Source organism: Gossypium hirsutum, chromosome A02 (assembly GCF_007990345.1).
Source record: "Gossypium hirsutum isolate 1008001.06 chromosome A02, Gossypium_hirsutum_v2.1, whole genome shotgun sequence".
NCBI classification, from domain to species: domain Eukaryota; kingdom Viridiplantae; phylum Streptophyta; class Magnoliopsida; order Malvales; family Malvaceae; genus Gossypium; species Gossypium hirsutum.
The window spans coordinates 103,404,035-103,430,680 of NC_053425.1; the positions used below are offsets into that span (position 1 = coordinate 103,404,035).

The 26,646-nt window shown below is 30.0% G+C and overlaps 2 protein-coding genes across 2 annotated transcripts; both read right to left on the reverse strand.

Annotated features, from left to right (window-relative positions):
- Positions 1-7,715: 7,715 nt before the first annotated feature.
- Positions 7,716-11,600, reverse strand: LOC107937235 (uncharacterized). Its single transcript, XM_016870085.2, has 4 exons — positions 11,316-11,600; positions 9,319-10,358; positions 8,297-9,173; positions 7,716-8,212 (listed from the first exon to the last, which is right to left on the reverse strand). The coding sequence occupies exons 2-4, from the start codon at positions 10,285-10,287 to the stop codon at positions 8,166-8,168; spliced, it is 1,893 nt and encodes a 630-aa protein (XP_016725574.2). The 5' UTR covers positions 10,288-10,358; positions 11,316-11,600; the 3' UTR covers positions 7,716-8,165.
- An 11,464-nt stretch (positions 11,601-23,064) lies between these two features.
- On the reverse strand, positions 23,065-24,998 carry LOC107937238 (uncharacterized). The gene has a single exon (XM_016870088.2). It carries the CDS (start codon positions 24,705-24,707, stop codon positions 23,367-23,369), a length of 1,341 nt encoding a protein of 446 aa, XP_016725577.1. The 5' UTR covers positions 24,708-24,998; the 3' UTR covers positions 23,065-23,366.
- Between the last annotated feature and the right edge of the window lie 1,648 nt (positions 24,999-26,646).

Genomic DNA, 26,646 nt, shown 5'->3' on the forward strand with positions numbered 1-26,646 from the left:
CTGCTAGTAATTGGCTGTAAAGATGAACTGGTAGAAGACTTTAAGAAGCAGATGCAACATGTCTTTGAGATGACTGACCTTGGTCTAATGACCTATTTTCTTGGTATAGAAATCAGACAAGGAAGTGATGGTATTTTCATAAGTCAACAAACATTTGCTTCCAAAGTGCTTGAAAAATTTTGCATGTCGAAATGCAAATCAGTCACTACACCAGTTGCATTGGGGGAGAAATTGTCAAGTGCCAGTAAGCATGATCGAGTAGATGAGAAAGCATATAGAAGCTTAATTGGTTGTCTGCTTTATTTAACAGCAACTAGACCAGACATTGTCTATGCTGTTAGTCTACTTTCAAGGTTTATGCACTGCAGTAATGTGGCACATCTGAAGGCAGCAAAAAGAGTGTTAAGGTATGTCAAAGGAACCATCGATGTTGGTGTAAAGTTTTGGAGGGCAAAGGAGCTGAAACTCTTAGGCTATTCTGATAGCGATTGGGCAGGGTCAGTTGATGACATGAGGAGCACTTCAGGTTATTTTTTCACCTTAGGCTCGAGTGTTTTCAGCTGGAGTTCAAAGAAGCAACAAACTGTTGCACAATCCACAGCAGAGGCTGAGTATATCTCAGCTGCAGCAGTAGTAAATCAAGCCATTTGGCTTAGGAAGATTTTGGATGATTTGAATGAAAATCAAGCTCAACCTACTAAGATTAGAGTGGATAACCAATCAGCTGTGGCCATAGCCAAAAATCCAGTCTTCCATGGTAAGACTAAACACTTCAAAATCAAATTTCATTTTGTTAGAGAAGCTGAGCAATCGAGGGAGGTTAGCTTAGTTCATTACAGTTCAGAAATTCAGTTAGCTGACATTTTAACTAAACCATTGGGAGCCAACCGATTTAATGCTTTGAAAGAAAAGATTGGTGTTTGTTGCATACAGCCCAAGGAAGAGTGTTGAAGCTGTGGCTTGCAGTGCAACAGAGAACCAGTAGCAGAAAATTGATCAAAGACCAGCAGCAACAAATTGTATAATTTGAGCTGCTACACTGTTTTGAAGTAAAGTAATGAAGCTGGTTCTCTTGGAAGATCACATTTTAGATGTTTTGTTCCTATGGAATTTTGTTCAATTCTTTTGTATTTTGGCAGCAAAGTCAGTAGGAAAATTGACTGATGTAATAGCTGGTATGCCAGCCTTCTTTTGTAATCAACTTGCATTATTTTAGTATGTATTAAGTAAGGGCAGTTAAGTTAGTAGGTAACTGTCAAACATTACTTGTAACTCCCATATATTCAAAAATTTGAATGAAAAATATATGACTTCAGTTACAATTCTATGCTGAGTTTTTTTTAGTTCTCTTTTTGCTTCATTTGATTTGGTTCTTTGTACTGCCATTTATCCAACATTTATTATCACCAATAAAATACATCAATACCTCCTAGAGGCCAGAAGATTTCGGCCATGCTCGGTTAACTGCAACAGTTGAAGAGATGGCATTGCTGAAGGTGGACCCCTGCACAGTATCAAAGATTAGCTACCAAGTTAGGAGGGAAGAATCTGGAATGCATTAACAACAATTGCCAGCTTATAATGATTAAAGAAAGAGGGGAAAATAGCACTAATTACTTCCTATGCTTAAGAAAAAATTCTACACTAGAAATGCAAATAAAATCTCTATTTTTAAGTAAGATGGTATCTAAACACCTATGATATGATTTGTTAAACATGACGACCAATAGGATACAAAGAACGAGGGAAAGATAACATGCAATCAGTAGCAAAACTAATGCTCATTGCTCTGCAGAAGGAAAGACCAATATAACAAATTCACGTTATAAGAAAACATAAGAAGATTATCCAAACCGAGCTCTCACGATTCCAATTCAAAAGCCAATAGTGTTAACCGCACTCCATCGACAAGATATGTTGGCAAGAGCGCATACTTCGATTTGTCTTAGCATGAGAACTTCTAAGCAGTGAATATGCCTTGTAATATTTCTGCTCACCAACTAACCAGGCACATCTATTTAATAAATCAACTAAGCAACGTCAGCATATCAAAAACTAAAATGGAGTATTTTGCATAAACTTAAAGGGAAAAGAAAGCAGTGACAACTACCATATAACAGATCATATATAATAGGACCATAATGAATGATGCATATTGATCAACAAAACAAAACTGCATGTTTTATAAGGTAAACTAGACAGACATACACAATCACACATACATATATATATACATATTGTGATTTGTGCCTTGCAACTCAAGCAATATAATAATCCTAGCACCTTGAGAACACTGAAATCCATTGAGAAAGTCTAAAAAAAATTCAAACTAGAAAGTGGCTTTTTAGCATACTTGAGCAGAGGCAGAAAGTTCTTAAAACGGCAACGCATCAAAACAACAGAACTAGAAACTCCATTAATCTTTGCAACCTCTCTCCATTACTCTGTAACTGAAATTTCCGCCATTTTTTTTCCTTTAGATATTCATAAATTCATCTCCAGTTTTCAAGTTTTATAACTGGGAGAATTGAATGCTGGTGAAGAAAGCCTCAGAAAATGATCGAAATCATAATTTTAGCTCTTGGCGCAAGTTATTTATATGTTTTTTTTTTTTAAATTCCAATTTCAAATTTCCATCGAACGTGGAATTCCCCTTTTTTATTGTTTAAAAAAAAACTGATTTCTTTTTTTATATAATCCAATTACTTATTATGAATTGGTTTAATTCTTGTTTCAGTCTATTTATTATACCTAAATTTAAAATTCGATACTCAAACTTAGAGTGTAAATGGCATATTGATGCTCGCAAGCTATTCGAGTTTGAATTGAAAAAAAAAATTCAAACTCGATACTGTAATTACTGAGCTGAGCTTAAGCAACTCAAGTTATCAGTTCAAGCAACTCAAGTGAGTCGACTTTGAGCTTAGTAATACTCGACTTAAACGGCTTGAGAGTCTTATCGAGCTTTTCATTTTTAATATATGATTTAAACACTTATACTCTTAAATTACATTATTACCCTTAATGTATATTATTGACCCTAAACTTAATTATTGATTCTAGTTCAAGCTTAAATACTTACACCCTTAATCGAGCTCGAGTTCATGTGCAAGTATGAAAATTGATAAACAAGCTTAACTAAATTGAACTCGAGCTTAAAAATAGATGTTCAATTAAGCTCGAACTAAGTATCAAGTTTTGGATTTCAAGTCAAACTCAAACTTAAACTTATCAGTAATCAAACTTGGCTCGGCTCGGCTCAATTGCACCCACAGCCTCATTGGCTTTGATCCTTTATCATTAATAAATCAAATTAATAACACTGTTAACTACGAAAAAGTTATTCATTCATGCCATTAAAATTGTAAAAATATCAAAAAATCGAGTCTTGTTTCAACAGCAGCAGTAGTGGACAATGTATTGGTTTAGATTTACTAATAATATTATAAAAAGTAAAGGATCAAATTTTACCAAATTAAAAGGATTAAATTCAAATTTTAAGATAGTGGAGGGACTAAAACCAGAAGCAGACGTTATAAATTCAATACTTTTTATTTTACGCAATTTAATACCTTTTAACAATCAACTCGATTAACATTTGTCTAAAGTTTTTTCAATTAACGTTTGATTATTAATTAAAATTTATCCTAATTTGTAAAATATTTTTTTCCTATTTTATTCTTCAACTTGGATGATATCGAAATAATTTTTCCTTAATTTTTATACCAAAACTATTAGCTGCACCATAAATATAATTATATTTTTCTAATCATCGTAATTGTCATTATCACATAAAATATAACATTTAAAAAAAATTAAAAAAAAAAGTCAGCGGAATCGTTAATATCATACAAATTAAAATCATAGTACGGACCGTCATTTTTCCGTATATATAAAACATTAATCTTGTTGTTCGCATGAACCATGATTAAAAAGATTATCCAAAATCTCTTATGTATTATTTATTCTATATTTTGCCCATAATTTTTTGTCTTACTGAATAATAAAATTTAAAAATAAAATTCCAAAACCTCGGAAAATGTTCAACAAAAAAAACCAAAACCGTACCAATTGGAATCCCATGTTGATGAATTTAATGTTATATCATTTATAAAATTTAATAATTTTATATTTTTAATTTGTTTTATTGATTTTTATATTTATTATAATTTCTATGTGTAGTTTTATAATAAAAAAATAAACTATTAAAATAGTCACTTTTGTTTATCTCAGATTACATTTTAGTTATTTATGTTTGAAAAGTTATATTTTAATCATTTATGTTATTGTTTTGTTACGAAATGGTCACTCTGCCGTTAAGATATGTTACCTCCCAAACAGCAGTCCAACGTGACAATTAAAATGGGTTTTAAATATCAATGTGGATGTCTAGTTAGGATGAAAAATTTTAAATTTTTTTTATGAAAATAGAATACAAAATTTTGCCCTAAAATTTAATTTTCTTCTTTTTTAAAAAAAGCAACAGTCGGATTTTTTTGTTACCATCACAGAAGAGAAGAGAAGAGTAAAACAACAGAGAAGAAGAAGAAGAAGAAGAAATGGATGCACTAACCTCTATATCTACTTGTTATTGTGATTGCCCAGACAAATAAATCAAGATGGAGCATGTCCTTTTTGTTTGTCGCATATACAGAAAAACATAAAAAGATGGACAAAACTAAAAGAAAAAAGAGACCAAGAGTTATTTTTTTCCAGATCAATGATTAATTTGAGGCATTTGTTTTGATTATTTCAGGAAACTAAAGTAGCATTTTCTTCAATTAATTTAGAAAAATCAATTACTTTATTTGATTAAACATCCACGTTGATATTTAAAATTTATTTTAGCTGCGACGTCAAATTGTCATTTGGGAGGTAACAAATATTAATGGCAGAGTGATCATTTCGTAACAAAACGATAACATAAGTGATTAAATCGTAACATTTCAAACATAAATGACTAAAATATAACATGATATAAACAAAAGTGACTATTTTAATGGTTAAAAAAAATCATAGTTGTTACCATTGTCGTTATTTTCTTTCTTGTTTTATGTTTTTGGAATCTAACTGTAATATACACGTTTTTGGTTTAGCATGCGGCTTATATATCATATTAAGCTTTTTGTTTTATAGATTAGATTCGGAAATTCTCATGATTTTGTCTAAATTTTTTTTAATTTTTTTAAATATGATTTGAATCTTTATATTTGTACAAACCTGGAAAGTTGAAATTCGCATCATAAAAATAAATTATATGATAATTTTTCGAAATATTAAATTTCGTTTAATAGGGTCGGGTTTGCAGACAACTTAATTCCTTAAAATGAAAATTTTCAATTTTTAATTTTTAAAAATTTATAAATTTTTAAGTTAGTATATATATTAAAATTAAATTTTAACTTCTAAAATGATAAAATTTTAATTTAGTCTTTTAAAAATTATGAAGATATAGACTATTAAAATGGTGAAATTACAACTCTCATAAAAATATATAACTAAAATTCTTCACTTAAAAAATTTCTAACTTTACTCCTACCGTTTAGTTTTAAGAAACAAATGTTATTTTCGAGATTTTTTTTGTAATATTTAGTTGAAAATTACAAAAATGAATTTTGAAAAATAAAAAAAAAATATGTGAAAATTAGAAAAAAAAAGTTATTTTCATTTATCTTGACTAAAACAATTTACCCTACTTTTAACTCCCATAAACACAGAAACATTTTTTTCAATAGTTTTTTAAATATCAAATTTGTTTTTCTAGCTTGAATCCATGTAAAGTAGAATTCTTTATTTTATTTGTTGCTAACTATAATATTTAGTTGAAAATTAGAGGTGTTTATGGGCCGGGTTCGTTCTGGGTTCAACTAAAAAATAGGCCCCATTTACTAGGTCCTAGCCTGACTCGGCCCATCCGTATTAATTTTTTATATTATTTTAAGTATATATAATACATCAAAAATATTAAAAAGATCAAAATAAATATTTCCTAACAAATAAAAAATAAATTTTAAAAAATTTGTAGACTTAAATAATAACACTAAGATAAATGTAACTTAACAAGCAAATGCCACTAAAATAATAACAAAATTAACAAATGTCTTTAAAATAATAACAAAATTAATAATAAAATAAGTTTTATACAATATCTAAACAATAACAATAAAATAATAGCAACATAATAGTAAAATGGTAGCAAAATAAGGAGAAAACAACAAGAAAATAACATTAAAAAAAAGCAAATTTTTTTATCCTTTAATGAATTCGGGCCGGGCCGGGGCCAAAAATGCATTACCTGACGCCTGACCCGTTTTTAAATTGACCTTATTTTTTTGTCTAAACCCATTTTTCGGGCCTATATTTTTTCCCAAACCCTCGCACACGGGTGACTCGACCCCTGATCAAGTCTAGACTTGACTGCAATTTATAGTGACAACTACAACTTGGTACTACGAAAAATTGTGCAAACAAAAATAAAGAACACAAAAGATTTATTTACACAATTCGGTTTCCTTACGTCTGTGAAGCCTAGCTCAGTTAGTAATTTCATTATCTTTAATTCACAATAGAACAAGTGAATGACACCCTATCACTCCCCAAGTATAAAGATTTCACCTTTGTACCTAAATACTAAAACTTACCTCCAAATTCTCTCATTGAGAACTTGAGCCGTAAACGCTCCATGTTTACAATTTAGCCTGCACTTACTCACAAACCAATTCCTCAATTAATAAATTCAAGTATTCTCAATAATCTCTCATGCAAAAAACCTAGACAAGCCTTCTAAACATATATCAATCTTGACTTGCTAACGTAAAGTCTATGTGAATATAAAGTAACTCGTTGAAAATAGCTATTACAACATTAACATTCAAATCATAATTGATCAAAGATATGCTTTCCAAAACCAACAAGGCAATCTCAATGAAATCTTCACTTCCAAAGATTTAATTGATTCGCTCATATCCAATTTAATCTTCAAAAATTAAAGATTGATTTTCATACCATAATATCTTCTAAGTAACAACACATTAATAGATCCAAACATTTTCTTCATTAAATTACCTCAGTGACAACTTACAATGGACACTACTGACTACCACTCAATTTCATTCTTCACATATTACCTTTTAACATTATTTATCACGTTTTTTTTGTAGAAAAATAGTTACCAAACATATTTTTATTATTAAAAATATTTTTTTAATTTATCAACGTGTTTTTCAATTATGAAAAAAAAAGCTAAAATATTTTTTAAAAAAAATTAAAAACCAAGAATACAAATCTCTGTGCCCAAACCCTACAAAATACAGGTCAATCAAGTTATCCGACCTGTAAGTTACTATAATGAACATTTAATACATATTTGTTAACACAATACATACTTTTACAAGTTTAAACTTACAGGACATGAGTGTAAATAAGATTTTAGTGTTCAGAAGTTATTCAAGTTCGACTTGAGAAAAATTCGAACTCGATTCAGTAATTATCGATTCGAGTTTTTAATCAAGTTCGAGCTCAAGCTTTAGCGTGAAAATTGATAACCAGACTTGACTATATCTCGAGCTGAGCTCAAGTTAAAAAATAAATATTCGATCGAATTCAAGCTAAATATAGATTTTTGAATTTAGAATCGAATTCGAGCTTGACAATATTTGAACTCAGCTCGACTCGATTACACCCTTACTTGAACTCAAGTACTACGATTCCAAGAATTATCATAAAAGGGCAAACTATGATTCAAATATATGATGATAGTTCAATGTCAAAAACCCCCACTTCAAGGGTTTTTATATACACAAGGAGCATAAGATTTCTCACAAAAGCTTCATCACACCCTGCAAACAAAATGGTTCTCTACACTCCAAACTCTCGCTTTCTACAGTTGAAATTAACACTACCAAAATCAATAGGAAAATAAGAAAAAAAAAACAAAACAAATAAGAAATGCTTGCAAAACAAAGTTCTTTTATCTCTAAATGAAAATGACCAAAACCAAAGATTCTACACCTCTAACTTGCTTCTTCACTGAGCTAGATGTGACACCAACTTCTAAACGTGACAAGGCTATAGCTCTGCAACACGAAATAATAAATCCGAACATATATCACGGTTGCTTTGGTTCGCTACACTGTCTACATCAATGCTGTTGGTCATTCAACAGTTCACGGTTCATCTTCGGTGAGTTGTACGTTGAATCCATGCTTTATGTCTGTAAAAGAAAGTCGAGGAACCAATATGATGTTTGGGATTGATAGCCAAAAACAACAAAAGCATTAAGATGTTAAATTTTTACCTTTCATTGAGGGTTTCTTGAATTTAGCTTTCCTTTCATCTTCGTTCTTCCATTCACTATCATCGTCATCCTCATCACCCATTTCATCCCTTCCATCATTTCCTATATCACTTTCACTAGCTGTTTCCCACTCGGAGTCATCGGTATCTTGGCCATACATGTCACCTGCATCACCCTCACAGTGCACACCCCCGAGTTTGATAGCTGCCTCTCTAAATAACCAAGCTGCACGCATCTGCTTCTTGACTAATCGTTCCGCATAATCAGGAACCTTATTTTGCCTCAACGAGAGATCGGGGTCATTTGATTGCGAGCATTCATTTATGAAGAGAATGGCATCTAGCAAACTCTCTTTAGCTAAACCAAGCATGTCATAAGCCTGAGCTCTTCTCCATAGGCTTTTGGCATGACGGTTCAATGGATTATGAAGACATAATGCACGTGTAGCATCACTTATGGCAGCCAAGGGTTGCTGCAATAAAAGATGACACTGAGCTCGATTACTGTAGAGAACAACTCGCTCTTTCTTGGATCTCATCGGACATAACGATAATGCTTCTGAGTACTTCGATGCGGCTCCAGCTATATTGCCTGATGAGAAAAGTGAGTTTCCTTCGAGCTTGACCACTAAAGCAGCAGCCTGTTTAATGTGGAGATCCTCCTTCGGTATATTCTTTTCCCACTTCAATCTCTGCCTTGAACTCAATAGTTCTTCAATTAGCTCTTTTGTCCGGTTACTGACAGAGCTCCGTCCCGTCCCTTGGGATTGAATACATTCCTGAAGAACATTAACAATGGTATCTCCAAGCTTTTTGTGATCACCAAGAGTCGTAATCTCTGCAAGGTCTACAAGAGCAGGTACTGCCTTATCGATCACCTGTGTAACAAATGAAGATAACTTATACGGAGAACACCATACCAAACAAAAGGCAAAAAGTACATCGTATGCTTCGGAAGAAGCTTATATAGTTTAGGAAGGGGTACCAATTTATATTAAATTATTCTCAACAATAATAAGATACCTTATGACATGTGCTTGGATCTTGAAGCAACCAAAGAAGACAATCAATTGCCATATACTGCCAATCATCAGACGAGCAAGCAATATTAACCAATGCTTCGATAATGCCAGGACAGCTGGCAACAGATCCCCTACCAATCTTATGATGACAGATGGTTCTTAACAAACCAATACCAGCAGGTGAGTTTTCATTAACAAGTCCACCCCACATTCCCGGTAGTTTTACAAGAAATTCAGGTTTGCATATGGTGGGAAGAAACTCAGGTTTGAATGCGAAGCAATTAATGAGTTGAAGGGACCAACATTGAAGCTGACTAGCCCATTCTTCAGCTTTTCTTGACTCCATTTCAACACCACCCATGCCACGAGTAAGCAGATCGCAGTGATAACTTAACCTTCTATCAACATACTGATAGAAGTGAGAGTAAACTATTTCCAATGAACTCATTGCTAGCTGAATGGCGACCTCAAGAATTTCTCCGTGACTTGCTACAGAAGGAAAAGTGCTCGTATATGTAGCCAAGTGTCCTAAAGCTCGCACTGCCACTCTTTGTTCAACCCAAGTCAACCTCCCTCTCAAAAGCTCAACTAAGGGAGGAATTACACCAGCATGCACTGCACTTTCCGCAAACTCTTCCATGTTCATGGTGTAGGATCCAATAATATGTGCTGCATAATAAGGAATGTATATATTTTGGTCATGAGAAAGCCAGCGGCGGTTCTTGAGACCCTTCCATATTAGAGCAGACATACACTCAAAAATCCCTAACTCAATGAATTCAGGATCATTAGGATGTGCCATAGCAGTATTCCAAAGGCCACTGATAGGAAGAACTTGACCATCATCATCTTGTGAAGGAAGATCTCGAAAGAATTTCAGAATACTGGCTCTGCGCTTGCTCGGGTTTCCTTCCTTCATGACACAGAAAAAGCACCCGGGGTACGGACAATCTGGAGATGCCTTATCCATGTTCAGATTATTACCAGCATAAGATTCTTATAGCATCACCACATGGGAGTTAATATAAAAAAGCGTCAACACTGCATAACAAAGATGAAACGAATTAGCATCCTAGCTTGCAAAGGAAGAAACTTGTTTAAACAACATCGTAACAGCAGTAGCAAGACAAAGTAAAGGAACTTGACTCCCTAGTAATGGCAAGTATGGACCAACTCCCATCACATAAACCTCGCTTCTCCATCCCAAAGATTCAAACACGAGCTCTAGGTTAAAATTTCAATTTTTAACAGCTTGCAGTGTCCACTCGGAGACAATAGCCTAAGTTCTAAATACAAACGAATCCATCATTTTCTTCAATATCGACTAATTTTGTCTAGCACACATCCCAACCTACAGTTCCGAAAATTAAAGGGTATAGCCCCTATAAGCATGCAGCATAATTCACTAGTCCTTTTCAGACTGTGTAAACTGATAGTGACCGAAACCGGCCCGGCACCTAGCGTCTTTGACGTTACATACAAATTCTGTTGCTCTTGTAAATGAAAGGGACATTCTTATTTCTAGTCAACAGAATGTTCAACTGAGAACAGTATACTCATTGTATAAGCTAACACAAAACATTGCTGCAAAATTATTTCAATTACTCTACAATAATCTAAATTTAAATGAAAAATCCAAAGCATAGAATGAACAAACATACTGCATAGATTATTCTGTTTATCACTTACCACATTTTGCAACCACTTGGATCTAAAGTAAAATGCTTTGATTAACTAAATTAATCAAATCAGGTTCTTCATTAACATCCCAAATTCCAAATAAATAAAAATAAAAATACTCAAAAAAATCAAACAATCCAGTGTAAAAAACAAAACCCAGAATTTAATCTTGAGTTTACATAGGAAATTGAAGAGAACACTGAAACAGGACACCCCCCCAAAAAAAAATAAAAGAAGAGTTTTAGAGCAAATAAAATCTCAAACAGTAAATAAAAAAGCAAACCCAGAAATTAAAAGACAAAGGAAACAAGATGATACCTTGTAAGAATCGGATGCTGAAAAAGAAAAAGTAACAGGCTTTTCCTTTTCTATTTGCCTGTGGTAGAGCTTTCAGTTCTTTGCTCAAAACGGAAGCTTTCAAGAACTTAGAACAGAGATTGTAATACCAAGAAACCTATGGAGATGGTTTGGTTTCAGGTTTTTCTTTTGCTCTTAAGTTTGATTTCAGGTCTGGATTCTGGCAGAGCAAAGCGAAGATCTTGTGTTCATGTAATGAAAACTTGAAGAGAAAGAAGTAAAAATAAATGCTCAATAATACTGATTTTAATGCAATTGAGAAAATTCATTTTATTTTTACCAAAAATTATAATTCAATTTCACGCGATTTTTTATTCACGCGCTGTAGGACCTACTGGAAAAGGGCAACAAAGAGGGGATTGATTGGATGGTGTTGTGATTATCGGAGTATAGCGCGTGTTGGAGCTATATGAAAAGAGTTTGTATTTAAATGGGCCAGGCTTTTTCCTTTTTTTTAATTTCGTTTATTGGATTATTTAATTTTGATGCCTAATTGGGAGAGTATATGGTCCCATTTCCTTACACGCCTGTCTCTGGTCTTTGTTACCGTTTTGAAATTATGCATTTGAAATTACTAGAATATCCTCTTTTATTTGGGTTTTTTATACCCTCTTATGTTTTAAATAATTGAAATTTTTAGAAATTAAAAATAAAAAGCGCATTTAAACAATAATAATAATAATTTTAAAAATGAATATATATTGTTCAACTCAAAATTATTAAAAAGTTTGATATATTTTAAGAGTAATAGATCATATATAAACTAAACTAATTTTAAAATTTTAAAAAAAAATTAATTTATTAATTGAGTCTTAATTCGATTGGTATAGGTATTATTATCAATATAAGAAAACATAGGTTCGAGTGCGTTAAAGCGTATTATCTTCCTGATTATGGATTGAAGAGGGATTATAGATTGTTGTCCAAATATTTTTCCACACTTGAAATCTTTCATATTTTATTAGGTGTTAAATTGTAATCCTTTTTTTATCTCTTTTGAATTTTTAATTATACACAAGTTAATCCACGTCACCATACAAGTTAATTATATTTTCATCATTTATTTATTGAAACATATTTTTGATGAAATTATGTTATTAATATACTAAAACCATATACTAACCTTAGATGCCAAATCTTATACTAACCTTTCAAAAGGAAACAAACAACTTCCTCTAAAATTTATTCTGCCCATATTTGGTTATATTTGCTATTATCGACCTACGTTATAGTAATTTTCTGCTCAAATTTCTTGACAGATTAAGCCGAAATTCAATAAAAATATCATGAAGGTAATATATTTGATATTAGGTTGCATTTTGCTTTTTATTTATTTAAAAAATAAGTAAATTAATTTATGTATATTAAATCAAAGAGAAAATTTGTCATTTTTTGTTAAAATTTTTATCAATTTTTATTATTAAAAACTAATATATCTGACAAAATAACCAAACATTAACACATACATGCCACATCTACCTCATGCTGAAACCAATTTTTGACAGTAGAATAAATAAAATTTTTAATAAAAATGACTAATGTATTTTCTAATCTAACAAATAAGGACTAAATTACCTTCTTTTAATACAAAGACCTTCACGTTGAAAATCACTAAGTTTTGTAGTACTATAATTAGATCTCTTAATATTACCAGTAACTCCACTCCAAATCAATTCTTATTGATAAATTTTTTATCTAAAAAGTTTGATTAATTTTATCGATTAACTTTTAGTCCACAATTAATGTATGAGTTTTATTCATCATTGAAAATTAACAATAAGATTTCTTTATCATTAGATATAACAAAAATTAGCGAAACACTTATAAATAAATGTTAATAATTTTATTTAAATATAAATATAAATTATAATTATATCAAGTTTTAGATTTAGAGTTTATGACTTAAGATTTAAAAATTAATGTTGACATCAAGTTTTGAATTTAAGGTTTAAGATTTATATTAAATTTCGAATTTCGAATTTCGAGTTTAGAGTTTATGTTTATATATAGTTATTAATATTTATTTATAAGTTCTATACTCTTTTTTATTTCAAATATAATGAGATAACATATTGTTATTCATTGATGATTAATGAGACTAATGCACTAACAATATATCAAATATTTATCTACTCATGCTGATCAAGTCTTAGTTCAATTAACACAATTATTATAACAACTAAGAAGATAATAAAGCCACAATTGAACAGATCGCACAAGTTCAAATTGACATAACATAAAACCTATTAGTCCAAAAGCGTCGTGGAGAGTAACAAATGTCCACAGACCACCTAATTGACACCAACGAGTAAAATCTCCTTGTGCTTCAAGACCCCATAGTAACAACAAAGAGTGTGCTAAACAATTAGCAGGGTAGAAACTGTGGGAGTTAAGAAATTACAAGGAGCTGGTCAATCTACGAGTATACCACGAAGTTACAAAGGTTGTACTTGTAAACCAAACCCCTAAAGAAAAATAGGCACAAGGAAAGAGAAATAAGCCGGACCAGCCTACAAAAACGAAATAGTCCTTACGTAACCAGTCATCCATAATATCAAACAAATCATTTTCATCTTTGGTAAATTTACCAAGGGCAATAGACATAGCAATCCTCCTATTCAACTACTTCAACAATTTTGAAACACCTTATATTATGGGGGCGTTGGGGATATCTAAGTGCGTCTAAATATATATTTTTTATTATTTAAAATTTAGAAAAAAATTATAAATAAAAGTAAGCATTGTTAATAAATTATGTAGATATAATTATAATTACGGTTTTTAGTAAATCTTTATTATTACTAATATATAAATTCCATAAAAGAGTATATAAACTCAGTAAAATGTATCGGTATGATAGCTATGGTCGCAATATATAGTATATAGTACTACCAGAAATAATTAATAGCAATTTATCTAAGCTTTTAATTTGGTTGCTTGGTTGGTTCAATAATAAATATGTATTTTATTTAAATATTTGAATTCAAATGTATATTTTTTTTAGGTGAAACAATTAATTTAAATTTTTATGGTTTTTTTAAAAGGTAAATTCATTAATTCATTTAATGAATAAAATCATACAATTTAAAGGAAAAATAGCAAACACTTGTCGTATATGATGAATGATAAACTACATCAACACAACAAAGGCTTTAGCCTCATTATCAATAGAACATTATGACATGTTGATAATTAACTTTATCATGAATCAAGCATGAGTATCTAGAGTAATTACTAGCACTTAATACGATAAGGAAATCAGTCTCGGATGGTTCAAAGCGGCGAGCAAAAATCGACAAAAGAATCAAGAATTCACCAAACTAGAGAGGACGGCAATAAAATCATCGCTAAAATTACTTGTAAAACTAAAATTACATGCATAAGTAATATTTGAAAAATGCGCTACAAGAGCAGACAAAAACTCCTAAAACTAAATACTTATTGAACAATGGAAAAACAAACAAAAAAACATATAAAACTTAAGACAACATAGGTCCAAATCGACATGTGAAATTATTTATCATTCTAAAATACTTTCAAAACAGAAATAGATAAAGAAGTTGACGAAGAGCTACCCACCTTCCAAGAAAAACTACTGGTAGCTGGTGGAGTTTTAGCGAACAACAAGCACCGCCATCTGTCTATCACAACTTGTGAAGACAACAAAGATAACTACAGAATAGAGAAGATATGTGTAGTGAATAAGAAGAAGAAAGAATTAAAGGGTTGATGGGAGAGGAAAAAGGCAGGTGATAGCTAGCACGGAGGCTGACACTGCTGCCGAGCAAAACAAAAGATAATAAACAAATGACTTGGAGAAAAAAAAAGTTTTTAATTTTTTATGATTTAAATTACATAACAAATAAAAAATATATGACTTTTTATTATTATTTGGATAAGTTTATTATCAAGAAGTTGGAAATATTATAAATCCAATAAAATTAAATAAAAATATTGAATAATGTTAATGTCACAATGAAATATTTTATGGAATCATCCTTATTTTTCTTTTTAAAATGTATGTTAATCTCAAAATTGATATTTTATTTATTAATATCAAAATACATCAATAATGTCATAGTAGCAACAATGGGTAGATCCAAAGATGTCATGTACTTTGAAAGTCTTTTTCATGTAGATGTAGAGAGTTTATTGTTTGTGAAACAAAAGAAAAAATTGTAAGGGTGCTCATGGTGGTGTGGGACTATAATTGATGGCAATTTTTGAATTGTACTTCAAGCTACTTATTTTTGGAAGACAAATAGGGGACCCCATGGTTCATGGTGTATAGGAGAATTTTCCTTTTCCACTTGTTTGTATTTGTATGCATGAAAGGGAAAGAAGATTTTGGGTTATAATCTATTTTTTTTGGTAAATTAGACTAAGGTGATTGAACTATTAGTAAATTTACATTTTGGTCATTTAGTTTTAAAAAGTTATAAAAATAATCATTGAACTATTTGAATGGTTTTATTTAAATTACTAAGCTGTTAAGTATTTTTTAAAGTTTAATCAACAAACTTCAAGTGATGGTTCAACAATCTGTAAAATAGATCAATACCTATCGATTAGTAGAATAACATACTTTAGATCCAAGTCAATTTAACATGTTAATATTGGAGCTCAGTGAATAAAACTATTTGGATTTTGATTTGCAATTCGTGATGTTTAAAGTTGTTTAATAAAAAAAAACTGAATTGTAGACAATAAAGGGAATAACAACTTTCAATCGGGCAATGTGAACAGACGATAAGGGGAACAACAACTATTTTAATGGTCTAGTAACTTAAATGAAAACTTTCGAATAGTTTAATAACTATTTGTAACATTTTAAAGATGAGTGATCAAAACGTAAACTTATTAAAGTTTAGTGACCTTGATTATAGTTTACCCTTTTTTGTATCTTCCATGTCCAAGAATCGTAACTCTTTGAAAGTACAATGTATCTTAATAGTACACTTATTAATATTAAAATCCTATTATTAAATCTCTAACATGCATTTTTTTTTATGGACAATAATTTTTAATAAAATCAATTATAAATATATATTTTAAACATTGGTTGTAAGGGCAAAAGAACAATAATTTGTGGTATTGCAAAATCCATATTTGAGCAAAGCTTGGACAGCCTTGAACAACCCAACTAGGCTTCCATCAACTTTTCCAAACGGGCTTCAACAAAACTTTTTAGACCCAATCGCAGCCTAAATTTCACTAATTCTGTGCTTTAATTATTATATTACACTATATTAAAATTTTCCATTATCATTGAAGTAAATAATTATTCATTAATTATATATTATTATAATATATTTGATTGAGTTAGGTTTATTCATCAATCGGATCTCAACTTAATTGTGAAATTACCAAAAGTTCATTCTCTTTACAAAATAACAAATATAATCTTAAAGACATCTATGTATTTTTATATTTTGATAAATCTAAAAAAATAGGTATACATCATTGGAATCATGGGATTAGATTTTTAAACTCAAGGCATCATCATTTTTACAATATTGACTATCATTTCAACTCAAATCACATTTAATTTTCATAAATTTATTACATAATTTTCTTAACTCCTATCATGAATATACCATAATCTAATATTAGATTATAAATTTATCTGATTATTTAAATCTTGATTGAAATTTATTTAATTTTTTATTAATACCAATCCCAAATTTAAATATCGAATATTTTTCGGTTAAATAATAATAATAATAGCTTGCCACAAACATTTCCACTGTTGTGAATTTTATTTCGCTCAATTATTAAATTGAATTAAGCATATATTAATGAAAATAAAGGTCTAATTTTAGTCGTTAATCATTAACGTAATGCCATAATTTTTTTATTTTTTATTTTTGCTATTATTGAATCATATATGCAGTGACAACACTAGGGTGCAAGTAGCGAGCCTCCCCCCACTCCTCAAACACCCACTCTAATTATTGGTAAAAATTCATATTTGTCCCCCTACAAAAATATTTGATAAGATTACTTTTTGACCCCTTATAAAAATTTAAAATTCAATTTTAGTCCTCTAAAATTCTTAGCTTCACCCTTACACACAATTAAAGCAAAAAACTTCATTTAATCAACAATAAATTTATATATTTAATATATAAATTCAACGTTTAAAGTTATTAAAAAAATATGTTTATTTTATGATTCATAAAGGTTAATCTATTCAAGGGTTCGTAATTATCTTTTATAAAATATTTTCTTAAAAATTCAAATTTAAATACACCCCTTAAAAGTATGTCTATAAATATTATCAAATTAAACATATTAATATAAAATTTTAAAAAATCAAATTTAATATAAATTAGGAAATATAATGTCTTTACAGTTTTAAAAAAATATTTGCTTTGGCACTTTTCACCAAAATGCATGAAACCAACACTTGCCATGTCTCTTGGATAATTAAAATTAAAATAAATAAACATTTTTCTTTCTAAAAATAAATGTCTTGATCTTCATAATAATGACATTTAGTGGGACCCATTAATTAAGAAATTTTGTGCTTTGATGCAATGAAAGGTCAAGATTTCATCATCCAATTGTCTTATCCATGATTGAAAATGAAATCGGGTGGGGTCCATATTTTAGCTTACTCTAACCGGCTTCATTCGATAACTACTTGTATCTAACACGACGTAATAATTACGGGTTAATACAAGACACGTAAGCACTTTACTGTCGGTTGTACAAAAATCCATGCAGTCACCGACACACATCAATAAAATCCCGTCGGTCCTAAACTTGGGTTTTGCTCACTCAGGAGTCAGGATCTTCACACGTCTAGCCCAGGTATTAAACTCTGTCCATTACGAACTGGTTCATAGATAAAAATATCATGCAAGTTTCTTTATAAATTTACCTTTTTTACTATTAAGTTAAAAAGTAAATTTAAAAATTTTATCTATTTATATTATTAAAATTAGTGTGACTGCTGGAATAAATAAACAATATGTGTACATTATGTTGACATATATGAACTAATTTTTAATAATAGAAATGGATAAATTTTCTAACAAAATGATCAGTTTACTTTTTGATCTAACATACTGGGACTACTATGTTAATTTTTTGAATAGAAAAGCTAAATCTAATCCAACTCTTAATATAATGACATTTATAGTACATTTACCCTTAGAGTTGAAAATGAATTTTTTTTATAAACTCTATATATGGATTTTCTTTATAAAAATATAGTAAAATAAATAATTAACCAAAAAAAAGAGGTCATTTTTAGATTCTTTGAAGAATGTAATTTTAATCTGACCATGTTATGTTAGATGATAATTGTGCGTATGACATGTGTCTTGTTTTAAATTTTAAAAAAAAAAGTTAAATTATTACGTGTTATCTTTCTGTGAAGCCAACACATATTAGGTTGTAGAAATGTTTTGAAAAAGCATGTATAATGCTAATGAAGCTAATTTAAGATTTAATAGTAAGAGAGTATGTGAAATTTGCTAAACAAAAAGGTTACGGTAGAATTATAGTTGAAATTTAATTGTCCAATACATTCCTATTACATTCATTGTTCGAACATCTCTTTGGGCAGCATTTAGGATAACAAGTTTCATTCTTGTTCAAATAGCACTTGGTATAATAAGTTAGGACAACATGTTGGGACAGTTAAAAGCGTAGTAAGCGTGTTGGCATTTTTTACTTTATTCATCTCGGTTCGTTCTCTATTAACAAATGATTCTTGGATTGAAGTTGAAATTATTATTTTTTAATTAATGAATTTAATTTCAAATGGAATAAGAGAGAAGAGAGGTTGATTGAATGCAAATCTTATTCATATCCATTCAGGATTAAATCAGTTTATTTTCCTTGGTGATAAAGCCAGTCATATTTACTTGGAGAGGAAGCATTTATTTCGAAATTCAAAAGGAAGATTTTATGTGGATACTTCCTTTATTTAAAATGGTGTTTTATCTTAAGTTATTTGAAGAAGTTGCCAATATCAGGCTATAAATAGGTTGCATTAATGCATATGTTATGTGCATATTGAGTGCTTTTGCCGAGTGTTTTATTAATCTTTTGTTGGGCATTTTGGAGAGTAAACATTGTTGTAAGTGAGGTTATTTGGGGTGAGCGATTATAACATTGGAGGTACTTTGTTAGGGTTACGATTATCCAATGTGTATGGGTAGATTAGGTTTTAACCAATAAGGTTTTAAATCTATTGTTGAATAAAATCATTTTTTGAACAAGGCTTTGTAGAGTAGGATTGGTGAATTCGAACCGCGTTAACAAATCTCATATGCCATTTACTCTTTACTTAACTTTCCTTAAGTAATGTTGTTCAATTGCCTTATTTCAAACAGTCTTGGAACATTAATGCATCATGACCTAACCAAAAATTTGGCTAAGTCATGTGCACCTATCAATTAATAGTATAGCTACGGTGAGCACAGATATCGTTCCCATGAAGACTAAAAGTATTAGTAATTACCGTTTTTCTATTATTTAACTGATAAATTCAAGTGATTGATTGAAAATTAATATTAACTAAATTAATTGCTAATGAACACGACAAAGAACAAATTATGAAAATAATCGAATAATAACAAAAAAGGTCAAAACAATACACAAGAAAGAATTCACCTAGATTTCATCTGTCACTATCAATCTAAATTATGCAATTATTTATTTAGTATTTTGATCCGTAGAAATCCCTAAATTATGCTAATATCTCTTTCGAGAGTAAGAGCAACTAACTCTAGGGTTAATTAATTAAAATTTCTTTCTAATTAAAACCCTTATTATCACATTAACTCATGCTATGGATTCTCCTATTAGAGTTGACTCTAATCCGATAGATTCATGTCGTCCTATTTTTAATATTGCATGTAACTTCACTCAATTATGCAAGATCTACTCTTAAATGGGGTTTATTCCTCCTCTGATTTAAGCACATCAAACATGGATCAATAATCTAGAAATATCAAACTAAGAATTAAACACATATAATTGAGAACAATATTTAAGTATTTATTGTGTAAAATAAAATAAAATAAAAACAAAATTTATCATAGGGTTCATCTCCCCTAGGTATTTAGAAAATTAGTTCATGCTTGAAAATAAAAACATCCAAAACATAATATAACTGAAAGAAACAAAGAAACTCATGATAATCTCCTAAGAAATCACGTGATGGAAATCTACTTCAAAATTGGCTTCAATGATTTTTTTGAGTTGTTTTATTGAATATTCTATGATGACTCACTCTTATCTTCTTATTTTTGTCATATATACGTCTTAGAATGCCCAAAAAACCTAAAAAAACACAAATTCCCTCAATTTAGGGTGCAAATTCATGAAATCAACACGGCCTACCACATAGTCGTATGGCAAGATGTTTGGCCCACATGGCTGTGTGTTTAGGATGTGTGGAATGGGTTAGCCCGTGTGGGTCTTGTAGGTTGTTATGATTTTTCGGTTTTCACTTGTTTTTTGCTCATTTTGCTCTCAAATGCTCTATTAAACATAAAAACATGAATTTAAAGGATTAGGAGCATAAAATTCACAATTAACATTGAATTATCACCCAAAAACGCATTAAAAATGAGGTTAAGACATATTACTTTTAGCACTTATCAAACATCGAATTAGGACATCCAACAAATTGAACGCTTCTTCAAAATTGATTTAAGGTTGTTGGTATTTGACTTGAATATGAATAATTGAGAAGACAATCAGAAGATATGACCAATACTTAAGGATATTAGACCCCAAGCCTATAAGTTTGATGACATTGTGTTTATTTGGATTAGCATAAAAACTAATAGGGAGACTGATTGGATTGCAAATTGATCAGAAAGGAGAATGTGTGTTCAAAATTTGGTGTTAGCACCTCCATCATCTTTGGTGCACATTTTGAGCAAAGATGGTAAGGTCATTGTTTTCTTTTTAAAGCTATAGTCTTGATATAAAGTTACATGTTTTGAAGGTTTAATTGGTTGATAGATGTATTTCTTACAGAAAATTAAGGCTTGATTCTCAAATTAGGACTAATTTTTTTAAAGGTTGCTTATATAAGGATCAAATCTTTTAAAATAATCATACAATGACCTAATCTTTATAAAAGTGCTTACATGAATATCAAACTTTTCAAAATGACCAAATAAGAGCCGAACCTTTTTAGAAGTGCTTAAATAAGGGCATTTCAAATGTCATATATCAAGTTTCAAATTACATTTTTATTATTTTCTTCTTCTTTTTTGAAGTAATATTTGATTAAGTTATTATGCATTATCTTCTAAAAACGTCAATATTCATCAAATTTTTACTACAAACCAAGTTGAAGCGTGTGAAATTTGAGCATTTTGTAAAGGTTAGGCTATTATATGATCATTTGAAAGGTTTGGTGTTTATGTGAACAACCCTTAAAAAATTGAGCCTAATTTAAACATTTAACCAAAATTAAATATTAAAATTAAAACATATATTTTAAAATAAATAGATTTAATTAAATTCAATCATTACAAATAGTAAATTAAATAATCAACTTGGAAAACTAATTAAAATTAACTATGAGGAAAATCAATTTAAAGGAGAACCTATATATTAATATAGAATTCAATTCCAACATGAGATCTCAACATTCTCAATGTCACAAACCCTTTTATTCAAAGAAGAAAACCATAATGGTTAAAGTATATGGGAAGCCCTTGTATTATAAGGACTATATCAAATTAGTCTCTCTATTATTAAATAGTTCAATTAATCATTTATATTGTTAAAAAGAATAAAATAAATCTAAATTGTAATAGATTTAATATTTAGTATATAAAAATTATTTTGAAAAATATTTTTTTCAATTATAATTCAATTCCAAACAAAAGATTTCATTTATAAAACCAGAAAAAAATTAAATATATTAATCTCGTTAAATAATAAATGACATTTTTATATAGTTAATGTTAACTCTATTCCAATTCGGTCTTATTTGATTCTTTTCAATAGTACAGGGACTAAATTGATTCATTTAATAATAGAGGGATGAATTTGAGCATGTCCCTATAATAGGAGTACCTCTCAAATACATTTACCAAAAAATAATAAAGCACACTCCATGTTGCGCGCGTGAGAATCTTGTACAGTATTTCCTTTTTGTTCAAAGGCAAGTCTATCCCAGGAAAATAGATTCCTTAGTTTCAGTGTCATTAAATTGACTGTAATCTAAAATTTGAGATTTGTGCCAATTTATTCTCTAAAACTTATAATCAAAATCTAAAATTTTCAAGACCCAGAATTTTTGAGATTATTGATTTTTAATTAGATTAATTTAATTGAATAAATTATTAAATTTTTTTTAAAAAATCGATTCAATTATTTTAATTGTTTAGATGCAATTGCTCTAATTCTTTATTTTAAATCAATATCTATTTTCAATTTAATTAATATTTTAATCAATTTTTTATTTAACCTACTGATTTGATTGAATTTTGAAATCACTGTAAAAAAAATTATGATTACTTACTTAATATAGAGAAATAATATTTAATTACAATAAAAGAATTTGTCAAAGAAGCTAGTCACATAATATTTAATTACAATATAACTCAAAATTAAAATCTCAAAATTATTTTTTGAGATTATTATTTTCCCATAAGAATCATTTTAACATTATTGTGCTAACATTTATACAATTACTATTCCAAAAAAAAAACTTGAAACAGGAAAATAAATTGCAAAAAGCCTTGTCTATTTTCAAAGGTAATTAAGAAAACATTACAGTGGACAAATTACAATTGTGAATTTAAATATAAAACCATAAATAAAAATAAAGGGGAAAAAAATGATAACAAAGGTGAAGATACCTTTGGAAATTTCTCAGCACAACTTTATGACAGCAAAATTTGTTCATTATTGCTACAAATTGTAAGTGGCTGAGATTATGACAATTTTTTGGACCCACTAATTTAATAATAATAATAATAATAATTATAATGTACTCCCCCAAAAAATCTTTAATTAATTAATTAATTAATTTTTCTTCCCCTCTTCACCGCCTTCTTCCAAGTAAGCCTTCTTTCTCCTATCAACACCAGCAAACAAACAAATCACAAGGAAAAACGTGGCGTACATCCCATGGACCTTCCAATTAGTCTTAGGCGGTTGATGCAAAACCACTCTATGAAACACCGCCACGTAGTAATGCAACCCGACGGCAAATCCCACGAATATCTGACCCAAACCCAACATCTTGGATCCGAGACCCGACTCCGTCGAGAAAACCAGTATCAAATACATCAACAGCAGCAACAAGTAAAGCACGTACCCAAGCGTTTGAAGCACTTGTAAACACACGTAGGTCGACGGCGAAGTGGCGTAAAAGAACTTAAGCGGCTCAAGTCCGGTGACGAGGGAGGTAAGGCAAAGGATTGAAAAGTAAATCGAGAGGTAAATTTGGATGAAGATGAGAATCTTTTGGAGTGAAAAATAAGCTTTGATGCGGTTAAAAATGAGGGAAACTAATAGTAAAGGGATTAAAAGGAAAGCACAAGAGATTACAGTAGCAATGGTGGGAGCATGTTTGTTGCCGACATATGGTTTGAACTGTTTGGTGAACTCTTTGTTGTATTTGTTGATGTAAACTTTCGAGGTTGTCGAGATTCTCTCCAGGTCCGGTATAAGTGTTTGCTGGAACTTAGCCGGTAGATCCCGGAACTCCGACACTAAATCCGATTCATCATCGTCGTCGACCCAACTGGGTTGCTTCTTTTGTTGTTTCTGAATCTGGGCTGTTGTCGGTTTCTTTTCAGGTTTTGAAGATGGAACCGGTGTTTTCGTGGTTGTTTTGTTCTTGGGAGAGCTTAATTTGAGCAGATCCGAAGCTTTTGGTGTTGTGGAATTCAGTTTCTTCACCTTGGAAGTTGAATTAAGCTTCTTGGGAATGGAACTCGACACCGTTGGCTTTGCAGTTTTGGTCGAGTTGGTCGGTTTCAAAACCTTGGTTTGGTTCTTGGCCGACAAATTCGACGTTTTGGTTGATACATTCAATGATTTAACGAGCTTGGTTTGGTTCTTGGTGGATACATTCACTGATTTAACCAGCTTGGTTTGGTTCTTGGTGGATACATTTGATGGTTTAACAAGCTTGGTTTGGTTCTTCTTGTTGGAAAAATTGGAGCTTTTCTTCTTCAACACCAACTGTTCATCTTCTTCTTCGAGCTCCAACAATCTTCTTCCACCGCCACCAAACCGAGTGGTTCGAAGCTCGTGGCTATCAACAATGGAGGTACAAACCAGCAACGAAATCAACATAAAGAAAGCAAGGTAAAGCAAAAATACCTTACGGAAATTGAAGTACAATAGTGGAGCCATTGTTGGTGAAAACTGAGAACTCTCTCTATGCCTTTGAAAGATAAAAAAGAAAAAAAATGATCCAATGATTTTTTTTTAAGGCTTTGGATTGGATCTAAAAGTATTGCACTAAGAAAAAATAAATAAAAGAGAAAAAATAAAATAAGAGTGTTTATATATCGGTGTAGATTTACGTGAAAGGGTAATGAGGGACTTTAATTGAAAAGTGGGAAAAAGATGAGGTCACACTCACATGGTACTAAAGTGAAAATTGTTAAAAAAGGTAATGAAAAAACAAAAATGTATGCTTTAATTACACTATTAAACGCGGTTTTCGCACTGTTCCCCTCGCTTCTTATATTGCCTCACTCTCTCACTCTGTCAGTAAAAATGTCCCTAAACTATTCTTCAATTCCTAGATTGGTCCTTTTAAGTGTTTTAAGTCAGATGATTTCAGATGTATCACGCAGCATCTCATAAGAAAGTATTAATTGTCATGTTTTTATTGGCTGATATCGTTTTTTGATAAATTGATGGTTTAGCGACTAAATTTGACCAAAAAAAATTGAAGGATCAATCTAGGAATTGAAGTATTGTTTAGGGGTAAAAAATAATTGTTAAAATAAAGGTTAATCCACTAGGCATTCTCCCACTATTCTGCTTGGTTTGTAAATTTTAAAACGATCCGGTTATGATCTTGAAGTGTGACCATTGTATCAATCAACAAGGGAGGCACCAATGGGGTAGGTAACGGCTTCAATCCCTTTAGGTCCTTAACATTTGTAATTTTAAGCCCCCAAAATTTTACAATTTAATTTTTCCCTCCGACTATAAAATTTTTAGCTTTATCTCTATCAATTATGTCTCTTTGTTAGTTTAATTGTCAACTTAAACATTAAATGTCAATTTTTAAATCTAACGTGAATTAAATTATTAACATGTATAAATAACTTAAATTTGACATGTTAAAGAGAAAATTCACCTCGCATTTAAGTAAAAAAAGAGTATTAATAATTCTTCAAGTTGAATAATGGAATTCAACTACGGTGCTTTGGAGTTTAGGCGACGACTTTTACATCACAGATCATCTTCCATTCCTTACATAGTGGAAAATTTTGACTGATTTTTGGGTTGAAAGAGAAAAGAAAAAAGAAAATTGTTCAGAATAAGCCAAAGAACCAACCACCTTTCTTATTAGGGTTGATTATTAATACCCTTTTGAAAGGGACAGAAGAAGACAGTCCTACAATTTTTACTTAGTAAAACCAAACCTTCATCTTTGGACATTGATAATATATATTCGGCAGATTCATCATGGGTGATGCTAGCAAATATTGTTGAAGTAGTTGGAATTAAATTATATATTTTTATGATAGTAAAAATATAATTTTATTATTTTAATAGTCTATATCTTTATAATTTTTAAAAAATTAAATTAAAATTTTATTATTTTTAAAAGAATAAAATATAATTTTACTATTACTAATTTAAAATTTTATAAATTTATAAAATACTTAAATAAAAAATTTTTATTTTAGAAAAGATCAGAATCTCTATCAAAGTTTAAAAACTTTATTGATAATATACTAAATATTTTCTCTGACATTAATGAATTCTTAAGCATTTTAAGAATCTGGGTCATATAAATGAAAAGAATAATAATAATAATAATAAACCTAAATATTTTGGTTAGTTTGACCTAAAAACTAAAAGGTACTTTTCGTTACTACGATTTCAATGGGTAAATGAAAAACTTGAATGAGAACAAATCAAGTTAATGGTATTAAGCGGTTGTTTTTGACTTCCTTTTTTTGGGGTTTGACCTTTGTGTTCCATTATTACATTATACAATAGCTTATGCAGAAATAACAAAACCCGGTGTAAAAAAATAGTTTCCAAATTAAAGCTGAAAACTCAATGGATTCACTCTTTTTTATGCTAAAAGTTACAATGTTAGATG

What these genes read in the sequence shown, in the direction of transcription:
- LOC107937235 (XM_016870085.2), bottom strand. Translation starts at nt 10,287, where the DNA reads ATGGATAAGGCATCTCCAGATTGTCCGTACCCCGGGTGCTTTTTCTGT. An exon ending in ATCCAAGCACATGTCATAAG is followed by an intron (nt 9,174 to 9,318) that starts GTATCTTATTAT and finishes TTTGTTACACAG; the next exon opens with GTGATCGATAAGGCAGTACC. An exon ending in CAAGAAACCCTCAATGAAAG is followed by an intron (nt 8,213 to 8,296) that starts GTAAAAATTTAA and finishes TTTCTTTTACAG; the next exon opens with ACATAAAGCATGGATTCAAC.
- LOC107937238 (XM_016870088.2), bottom strand. Translation starts at nt 24,707, where the DNA reads ATGGCTCCACTATTGTACTTCAATTTCCGTAAGGTATTTTTGCTTTAC.